Source organism: Geospiza fortis, unplaced genomic scaffold, assembly GCF_000277835.1.
Source record: "Geospiza fortis unplaced genomic scaffold, GeoFor_1.0 scaffold192, whole genome shotgun sequence".
Taxonomy (NCBI): Eukaryota; Metazoa; Chordata; class Aves; order Passeriformes; family Thraupidae; genus Geospiza; species Geospiza fortis.
In genome coordinates this window covers 8,665,621-8,676,400 of record NW_005054315.1, presented here as the reverse complement: position 1 = coordinate 8,676,400, position 10,780 = coordinate 8,665,621, and the positions used below count along the sequence as shown (strand labels likewise).

Sequence of the window (10,780 nt, the reverse complement as noted above, 5' to 3'; positions counted from 1 at the left end):
GAGAATCATGGAGTCAATGCTAATTATTACTGGTCAGGGGCCCGCTGTGGCAAGACATAGGCTGGTGTTACTAGTCAAATTAATACAATTACATACTTTTACTTACCTAAGAGAAGCATATTCAGCTTCTTGTCAACTCACTCAGTTTCAGAATCCAATCTTTTCTTGTCAATCTTTTCATCTCAGTTTCCAGAGAATCAATGGTGTCTTTCATCAGTGCCACTTTAGGCATCTGTTCTAACTGTTCACTATCTAACTACAAATATAATCAAACACTAACAGCTGGCAAAAATAAAAGGAGTTGATTTACAGAATTTATCTCAATTTTTACTGGTTTTAGCACAAATCTTTTGCTGAAGAAGAAGTGTCCAAGTATCTCATTTACTCAACTATCAGTTTACTGAAAATAGTTGGCAAACACCTGAAATGTGACTTTCACATCCTTTGACAGTAAATCGATTTCCCATCTTTTAGATCTCTGGGAATATTTTCATTTATTCATATACAATTTTGGTTGGTAATAATGCCCAAGGGCAAAATTGTTTGCCATTGATCAACATTAAAAGTTTTCAGTGCAAATTAACATGAAAGAAAACATTGTTATGAGTGTGTGAAAGGAGAAATCATGGTTTGGGACACAACATGACCAATAATGGCTTTAGGTCTCTATTAAGTTACATGCCTATGTCAATAACCAGGTAGAGAAATCACTGTAAAACACTTGCATAAAGCACCATGTAACCACCATGTAAAGCACCAGTTACTACCATGAGGCCTTCAGGTCTGTAGCTAAAACAAAGAACAGATCCAAAGCCTCCTTCACAGACTCCAACAAAGCTGGTTTGAAATCTTCAGTCTAAAGAAACCTCTATATTTTTATTAAAATGCTTACACTTAACATTCTTGGATTCAATTCAAAGGATTGTCCTTTCTAAATTATTTGAAACACAGCTTTTAAAGTACAAAAATTCTCACCTCATCCCTCTCCTCCTTTACCAATTTTTCTGTACTAATTTCTGTGTTACTATAATTAAAGGTCAGGCCTCTAAAGAGCAAGTCAGTACACCTGTGCTATATATTAGCTTCTTCAATACCAGTGCCACAAATTTCATGTTGATGTATTGCACTCAAAGGGTACCAAAAGAACTGAAGAAATAAGATGATGTACCTAAAACAGGGCTCCCAATATCACTACACATCGTATGTAGGCATGTGATTAAAGTTAATTTACTACTCAAAGCTATTTCAGCCTACAGTGTATTCTTCATATCAGATGCACTCTATTTAATATTATAAACTGTGGTATTATATTTATAAGCTTGGCAGGATTTTAGAAGGCTGAGGCGGAAAAAGAAGATAAACCAGAATTTATAACCATAAGATCTAGAACAAAGATATACTGCAGAAATCAATGTTAATTTATTTAAAAATCAAGTTCTACCAAGACTGCAAGTAAATTTAGGATTTATATTCATTATATTAATGTTTCCATTTTCTATTTCAGTGCCATTTGTTAGCAAACAATTGCACACACAAGTAACTTAAACCCTATTAAATATGACTTGCCAGAAGAGTGCAATTACATTTAGCTTTGAAGCATCAGGTCTTTGTAATGCACAGTCATAAGATAATTCACATTTGAATGGACTCCAGGTCTCTAGTCTAAACCCCTGCTCAAAGCAGGGCCAGCTCTGAGGTCAGGCTGCTCAGGGCTTTGTCCAGTCCAGTGCTGAAAATTTCCAAGGCTGGGGACTGCTCAACTGCCCTCATGAGAAGCAAGTATTTCCTTGTATTCAGCCTGAACCCTTCTGGCTTCAAAGGATGCCCATTGTTGCTCATCTTTCCACCAAGCACTGCAGTAAAAAGCTTGTTTATGACTTCTTCATGTCATATCTACTGGCAGGTAGGACTTATGTCCCTCTTAAGCCACTTCTACTCCAGGTGAAACAAGCGAATCCTCACCTGGATATAAGATCCCTGTGGGTAACACTGTCAAAGCTTGGTATAATCTTAAAACCACAGGATCACAGAATGGTTTTAGTTGGAAGGGACTTTAAAGACCATCTTGTTCCACACCTCCTGCAATGGGCAGGGACATCTTCCATTACACCAGGTTGCTGAGTGCTCCATCCAGACTGGTCTTGAACACTTCCAGGGATGGGGCATCCACAACTTCTCTGGGCAGCCTGTTCCAAGGCCTCACCACCCTCACAGTCACAAATTTCTAACTTGTATCTAATCTAAACCTGTCATCTTCCAGTTTAAAACCATCCCCCTCACCCTGTCACTACATGTTCTTGTGAAAACCCCCTCCGCAGCTCTCTTGCTGGTCCCCTTTAGGTACAGGAAGGTGCCAAAACATGTCCCCAAAGTCCTCCCTTCTCCAGGCTGCACAACCCCAAGTCTCTCAGCCTGTCTTTGTAGGAGAGGGGCTCCAGCCCCCTCTGATCGTCTTCATGGCCTCCTCTGGATTTATTCCAACAGGTCCATGTCATCATTATGTTGGAGACCCCAGAGCTGGCCACAGCTCTCCAGATGGTGCCTTACCAGAGCAGAGTAGAGGGAAAAGAATCTTGGTGAATGACATCTACTGCTCTCAGCCTGTTGTTTCCTGATAGCAGTCTGCCTGGTGCTGCAGGATTAACCAGGAACATCACCTGCATTATATTTACAATTCCATAAATAATTATTTTCCCTTACATTGTGAATAGTCATTAAAGCTCTTCAGTTCTCTGTTCCAAATGAGCCTTTTCATTAAAAGAAGTTTCTTGGGAAATCTTTATCAAATAACAGCAACAACAAAATCCCATATAAACAAGTCTCAACTCACCAAAGACTTGTAAAGCAATTAATTCTCAGGACTAGAAGAGAGATCCTTAGCAACTTTAATTACACTGCTGGGTAGTTTTCATGTTTAAATAACCTGTGGGGTGGGGCTGAGGTAGGATGGGACACACTCAAACCTGTAACTGCTCCCTGAGGCTATCACGTTCTGTAGGCATCCTTTGGCAATCTGACAGTGCTGTATTCCTTTCTAGCTCCATGTGTCTGAATACAGCTTAAGCTGTTACAGGAGTGATGCTTTTAGGAGTCCTGGGGCATTTTATAACTTCCTGACAAAGCTGGGAAATCTCCTCTTGTGCCTGTTTTTGAAAACAGTTGAATAATAGAAACATGGAATAGATAATATATTACTGGGTCCTGTGGCTGGCTAGAGCATCCCAGAAACTGTGAAAGCATTTTCAATTCAAGACAGCACTTACAAACTTGTATTGAACTGACAGATTCAAATCACAGAATTTCCATAAATTTTAAAAAATATTTTTTAAACAAATACTTTGCATTCTTTCTTTTTTCTTTTATATGAAGCCAAAAATATATTTTTTTTCTCGCACATTACCTTGTTCAATTAATCACACAAATATAAATAAAATGACCTGTTCATAAAGACTGAGAATTTTGTCTCTCTCAACTGTTAAAACTTTGAAGTTACCCTGAATTTCTGCCATGACATTCATTCATTTCCCATGTTGACCCAAGTTCTTCACATTCTCTCAATATTTTCAAGACTTCTGGATCAGAAACCACTCCCTTAAAGAATATGGTGATATAGTGTTAAAGCAAAGAAACAAAACTTGAAACACTTATATCTGGTTAGGAAATTTCTATTATTGGCCCATTTCCATTTTATGCATCCTTCTGTTTACAATCAACTAGTTTTTCTTCCTGGTAGTTACAGCTTTAGTATGTTAACATGAGATATAGTCTAAAAAATATATTCCTCTTCCAGAGTGACTTCCCAAGCTCACCAGGACAGATGACTTTTTTTTTTATGCTGCCACAAGTAGAGATTTACTTAGGACTTGAGAATGTGTTTCTTAATGCCTTCAACAAATTCTCAGTCTCACATTTATGGCAGTCTCTGTCCTTTTCCAGTGACTAAATAAAGGCATCAAGCCTCAAGGTGATCCCCTTGCTTTATTTCATATTCTCTTTGTAACACAACCTGAATTAGCATAAATGAGAGAGTGCATGCACTGAAATAAAACTTTTGTAATTATTGATACTTCAATGTAAAATGGATAAATATACTCTTTAAAATGAAGATGAAGCAAAAATCTAATTAAAATAAATATCCATATAATACTTTAAAGTAACTTCCGAATGTCTCTATTTTTTTTCTTTTTTGTTACATTGCAAACATGTCTGAATGTCCTTGTAATATGTATCTAACAAGAAAGAAAGGGACATAAAAGCTAAATGTTAATTAACTTGAAATATATCTGTTTAAAACTAAGGGTAGATTTGTTCTGGAATATCTAATGAATTTTTAAATATGATAGAAAGTAGGCCACCATGTTTGTTTAAGGTCCATGAAAGGTGAATTTTTGCAATGGAAATAAAGTAATGTGCAAGTAAGCATTGTTGAAATCCAGAAAGTCATGTAAGAGCCTAAAACAGATTCTGAACATAAACTGCAATTCAGAAATTCAAAATTGCACATCAAATCCCCTTTGTTTAAGAGTAAACTAACATAATTTTGAGTCACTACAAAGAGTAATTTCTAAAAATTGATTCCTACAATCAATTTTGGCATTCATACTAAATAATCATGTCCTCGGAGTATCTCTGATGATAAAGACAGCCTAGATCTCTATTACAGTCATCATCACTGCTGACATATCATGTAGATTAGGTGAATCCCAGCCTAATATACTGTTCTCTCTGAAAGAGTCACTCAGGTTCTGCAGTTATACGCATTTCCCTAGCCCTAGGGAAGGGAACAGATCACAGCAATCAAGCAATTGGCACCTTCAGTACTTCACTGACCATTGAGGACTCAAATTTACACACAGAGTTTACACACACTATTTGCTCACTCACAATACTACCTTTACCAGCTAGTGAAAGTTGGTTTCCACTTTTTGGAAAACATGATAATATTTATATATCCTAAAATATATACTTACACTACACTTGCCATATAGTGGTAAGAATTTACTGCTGTGACACATTTCACCACTGATTTGAAAAGAAATATGGAAGACCCAGGGAAATACAGGCCAGTAACTCTTGCCTTGGTACCTGTCAAGATCATGGAGCAGATCCCTCTGGAAACTATCCTATGGCACAAGGAAAATAAGGAGGTAATTTGTTGCATTGTTGTGAGGGTCCCCAGGATGAGGTGAGAGATGAGAATTTGACTCCAAGTTCTCAGAAGGCTGATTATTATATTAATTATATTATATTATATTATATTGTATTATATTGTATTGTATTATATTGTATTATATTGTATTATATTAATATTGTATTATATTATACTAAAGAGAGAGGATACATCAGTAAGCTAGAAAGGAATTATCCTAAAAACCCATGACTGACCAGAGAGTCTGACATAGCTGGACTGGGATTAGTCATTAATTAAAAACAATTCACATGGAACCAATCAAAGATGCACCTGTTGGTAAGCAACCTCCAGACCACATTCCAAGCAATCAGATAATTATTGTTTACATTTCTTTTCTGAGGCTTCTCAGCTCCTCAGGAGAAGAATCCTGGCGAAGGGATTTTTCATAAAATATCACGGTGACAGTACTTAGTGGCAGACAACATGATTTCACCGTGGCAAATCATGCCTGACAAATTTGGTAGCCTTCTACAAGGGGGTTACAGCAGTGGTGTAAAGAAAGTGGTGAGGAAAAAGCAACTGCTATAATCTGCCTGGGCTTGTGCAAGGCATTTGACACTGTCCTGCACAATGTCCTTGTCTCTAATCAGGAGAGACATGGACGTCACAGATGGACCATTCTGTGGATAAAGAATTAGATGGATGGTTGCACTCAAACTGGCCAATGACTCAATGTTCAGGTGGAGACCTGTGGTGCTCCTTAGGGGTTGATATTGGACTGGGGCTGTTTAACACCTGTCAGTGACATGGACACAAGCTGGGAGGAGAATGGATGGAGAGCAGCCATGGGGAGAAGGACTTAGGGGTGCTGGTGGACAAGAAGTCCAACATGAGCTGGCAATGTGGCCTTGCAGACCAAAGGCCAACCACACCCTGGGCTGCAGCAAAAGAGGCGTGCCTAGCAGGGTGAAGGAGGTGATGCTCCCTCTCTACTCTGCCCTCATGAGACCCCACCTGGAGTGCTGCATCCAGCTCTGGAGCCCCCAGTTCACGAAAGACACTGATCTGTTGGGTTAAGTCCAGAGGAGGGCCACTAAGCTAATCAGAGGGTGGAGCACCTCTCCTGGGAAGATAGGCTGAGAGAGCTGGGATTGTTCAGCCTGGAGAAAAGAAGGCTCCAGGGAGACTCCAACACCTAAGCAGAGCTTAAGGAAGGCTGGAGAGGGACTTTTCACAAGGGAAGGTAGTGATAGGACAAGGGGGAATGACCCTAAGCTGAAGGAGGGAAGGTTTAAATTAGACAATAGGGAGGAATTGTTTATTTTCAAGAAGAATTAATTTCTTTGGAGGGTGATGAGGAAGAGATCACCTAAAAAAGCTGTGGAGTCCCCACATCTGGAGCTATTCAAAATTAGGCTGGATGGAGCTCTGAACAATCTAGTCTAGTGGAAGGTGTCCCTGTCCATGAAAGGGGAGTTGGAACTAGGTGGTCTTTAAGGTCCCTTCCAACACAAACTATTCTATGACTCTGATTTCCTTGAGACAGGAGTTCTATAGGACAGAAACCAAGCAGCTGTGGTGGACACACTGACTTCTGGTTCAGTACCAGCACAACAGCTTACCCAAACAGCTTTCTAGCAAGCATGACATCTCTGCATTTTTATTTTCTTTACTCTTGCTTTCCAAGATGATCATAGTATCTGTTGTCCCTGCAGGTGTGTATGACTGAAATTCTATAGGCAAAACAAAATGAGAGGTTAGAAATATTCCTAAAAATAATTTTTAAAAGGATGGATTGTAAAATCTTGTACAAAATTATCAGCAAACCCCTTTTCCCATTAATGCTGATATAAATATTTATGTCCACTGCTTTCATAGAAATTTTAATTATTTTTCTACTTGGTTTCATCCTGGGAGGTTTTTGAATAACTCTTATCTATGAAAATTCAACTTTCTCTCTCAGGTTTATGATGTAGAGCACAGTTTCTCAATAAACATTACTAAAGTCAAGGAAAGGTGCTCATATTTATTTCTGATTTTAAGTACAAATGAACACTGAGTGACTGGTTCCTGCTACATCTTTTTGAAGAGCTTTTCTGTTGGGGGAGGGAGGTAAGCCAAGCTTCTCCTCAAGTGACACAACACTTTCTCCACATGTTGACAGATAAAGAGATGACTTCCTCAAATAATAGTTAAATTCTTCATAGTTATTTGGGGATGGAAACAGGAGGATGGACCATAAAATGGCACACTCAGACATATGCAATATCCATTGTTTTGAGTGAAATTCTTTTAAAGAATTCCTTTAAAGCACCTTTAACCCAAACCTCCTGGGCCCACATATGGAGCATGGGCCTTGTGATTAATGCAAAAGCCTCAGCAAGAGGCAGGGAAAGGCAGCACGAGCAATGCTTACAGGTCACAAGATTTCAAAGACAAAGCCAAGTAGCCAAGTCTTGTCAGTCCAGCCCCAGGAGAGAGATGGGTATTCTGAAACTGCCACAGCTGATCAGGCAGGACTGACAGTGAACTCAGGGAGCTCAGCTGAACACCTCTACTCTAATTAGGTTCATCTCTTCCAGAAACGAATATCCAAGGAGACGCTTTCACAGATGAAAACTCCAGCAATTGCCACACAATCTCTCAGGCCTGACAAGAACAAAGCAAGTGGTAGATAAGACTGGCTTAATCTTGTGAAAATAGCTTCCTTTAATTAAACCTTATCTTCTATCCAAAACCCATCTAATTTATGTATCTGTTTGTAAGAATATGTGCCAGTTGTATCATCCAGAATAAATATTATTCTTTGCACTATACTTGTTCCTTGACAGTGTCAAACATTAGCTTCACACATATGATGAACTCCAGTCTGAACTCATTCCTGATTTTTAATGCCAGGATAATATATTACAACATCATGACGTTAAAACATCAGAGTATTACAAGGCTAATTAAGCTTTTCTTTATTCCACCAACAAAATAATTTCAGAGAAATTACTTCTTATGTTTCCTTATATCCCAAGATAGGAATTCTTATTTACAGTACCTCTGGCTGCACATATCTTCATCTTGGAATAGCACAGACAGGGACAAGCAGACTGGTGCCTTCGAAGAAAGTGATGCAAAAAGGGTAAGGAGGCCATGTGAACCCTGTGACTCCTATTGACCACTCATGGCAAGGATATAAACAGCCTTTGTAAGAGGCTGCTTTAGGTAGTCCCAAAGTCAAGCAGAGAAACCAGACAAAATGTCCCCTCTTCCCTGCTAGCCACTAGCACAGGTTTTATATTCTGGAGACAGTGCAGGGTGAGTTACAGGGTTCTTTGGCAAGCAACCACTATTAAGCACTCATGGATACAGCTCACCTTTTCAGACATTAGGAGTGAGTAACACCTCTGAAATAAAATCCCCACCTAAAGCCAGAAAAGAAATTAGAAGATTTTAATTTCCAGACACAGAGCTAGAGAAACAAATATTTTGGATTTATTGTAAATCTTACTTTCAAATGGAAGTGGAGACTCTGTATTATCACATTTATCTCCAAAAGAGATGTGAAAATGGCATCTCATGTTTTCACAACTTTAACAAAATTATTCCTAATGAAAATTCATTTTAGGATTTATTCAATTTATTTTAATTGGTTTTATTCTGGTATGTCTAAGGTATCCTCTAAGGGACATATGGTGAATTATTTTTCATATCTTAATGCTGGTTAACGTTATACAGAGCAGTTGCGTTGGTTTTTGAATATCAAACAATGCTTCACTGATCAAAAAAGAAATTAAATTCACATACAGGATTGTTTTCAAAAGTGAAAATAATATTTGGTGTATTTTACAGATATGTGATTTATACAATAGTAGTTGGGACATAAAAAATTTTAAATGTCCAATTCAGAAGAGATAAATAAATCATGGTGTGCATTTACAAATTCATACTTTTTGCTTATTGTCAAATCTTGCTGGATTTGTCTTCAACAATAGCAAGGCATTTATTGTTGCATGTGTATTTCATCCTTCAGCTCATCAGAAACAGACTCATGACATTTTTATCTGTCCACCTAGTATCCTGCACACTTTATGTTTTTTAGAAAATTATGAAAACAGTTTTTGACTAGAAAAACAGAGACTGCAACAGTTTTTTTGTTCTAATTATGAAAACAGTTTTTGACTAGAAAAACACAGACTGCAACATCTCACAGTAGGTTTTTAGGGACACCCTGTGGCAAAATGACACACTGCAAACATTCAAGAATCAAGTGCCGAAATGGAGACAATTGGTCCCACATTTTTGGGGGTTTTAGTAACATCAGTTGTCTCACAAGATGCATTTCCATACTTCTGACCAGTGCTAGAATGCACGGGTTCGTGTTTGCATTTTGTCAACTGCCTTCAACATTGATTTCCAGCACATTTTTATGGACAAACTTCACATGCTTTTTACCTTTTTTTTACCTTTGCATTACAGAATAGTTCACCCCACTGAAAAATGATTACCAGTCTAATTCAGCAAAAAGCTCTGTCCATTTAAAATTGCTTTAATAAATTCCCTTTTTTTCTTTTTTTTTTTAATGTGGCAGTACAACATTAAAGGTACTGGCACACACATCACATCAAGCTCCTTTTAGAGTCTGTTTCTCTCACTAATCACCACCAGCACACATGTTGTGATGGTTTCTTACTTGCCCTATTACACCCACACAGTTCTTTTAAGGCAGAATGGAGGACAAAGGTATGTTATGTACCTTCTAGAAATACACATCCATGAACAAGAGAAATACAGCACATATCTGCCCATAGGGATACTAGTGTGGATAAAAAACTTCACCTAGTACTGAACATTCTCCCACGGTGTAAGCTTAAGCACAGACAATAGCTTTTGATGAAGAATTATAGCTAAGGTCTGGCAGACTTTTAAGAATGGCTTAAATGCAAATCTGAAGACAATCTGCTGCCAGCAATATGTCTAGTCTTTGATCACTTTCCAGCTTAATGAATTATGCTATTGACATTTAGCTTCTATCTCTTCATGAGCACCATAGAGAGTATATTTCACAAGTCTCTGCATTTGCATTAACTCTGTCTCCTTGTGAACTCATAAAAGTTTCTAGCATCCAGAATATCCTGCAGAGAGGAACTGCCGATCTGGGTCTTGCAAGAAAAATCATCCATTTAATGCATTGTGCACCAGCCTCTTGTTGTCCTGTAAATATTGTGGGAAATGCCCAAAAGTATCTGAAGCGAAGGTTTGAAAAGGATGAAGTCCGGCTCTTCTTGGAGGTGCCAAACAATAGGATGAGAAACAACAGCCAGAAACTGATGGACAGGAAGTTCCACCTGAACAGGAGGAAGACCTTTACTATGCAGGTGACTGAGCACGGGAACAGATTGTCCAGAGAGGCGGTAAAGTTTCCCTTACTGGGCATATTCAAGAACCGTCTGGACACAATTCTGTGCCATGTGCTCTGGGATGACCCTGCTTGAGCAGGAGGTTGAACCAGATGTCCCGCTGTGGTCTCTTCCAACCCGGCCGATTCTGTGTTCTGGTCATTCCCGCTCTCCCCAGCTCCATCCCCCGCCCAGTGCCGTGGCTGCGCTGGGACAGGCGGGACCCCGGCGCTCACCAAGCACCAGGCCGCGCTAGCAGCCC

General features: G+C 38.9%; 1 protein-coding gene across 1 annotated transcript in view; it reads right to left on the bottom strand.

Moving 5' to 3' along the window:
- The window catches only part of TSGA10 (testis specific 10), a 23,344-nt gene extending 14,740 nt beyond the window's left edge, over positions 1–8,604 (bottom strand). Inside the window, 8 exon segments of the mRNA XM_031056150.1 lie at positions 107–160; positions 162–256; positions 2,701–2,717; positions 2,720–2,777; positions 2,964–3,143; positions 3,438–3,507; positions 3,509–3,587; positions 8,478–8,604. Of these exon segments, the coding sequence (XP_030912010.1) occupies positions 107–160; positions 162–256; positions 2,701–2,717; positions 2,720–2,777; positions 2,964–3,143; positions 3,438–3,507; positions 3,509–3,587; positions 8,478–8,508 (584 nt within the window). The 5' untranslated portion in view covers positions 8,509–8,604.
- Positions 8,605–10,780: the final 2,176 nt, after the last annotated feature.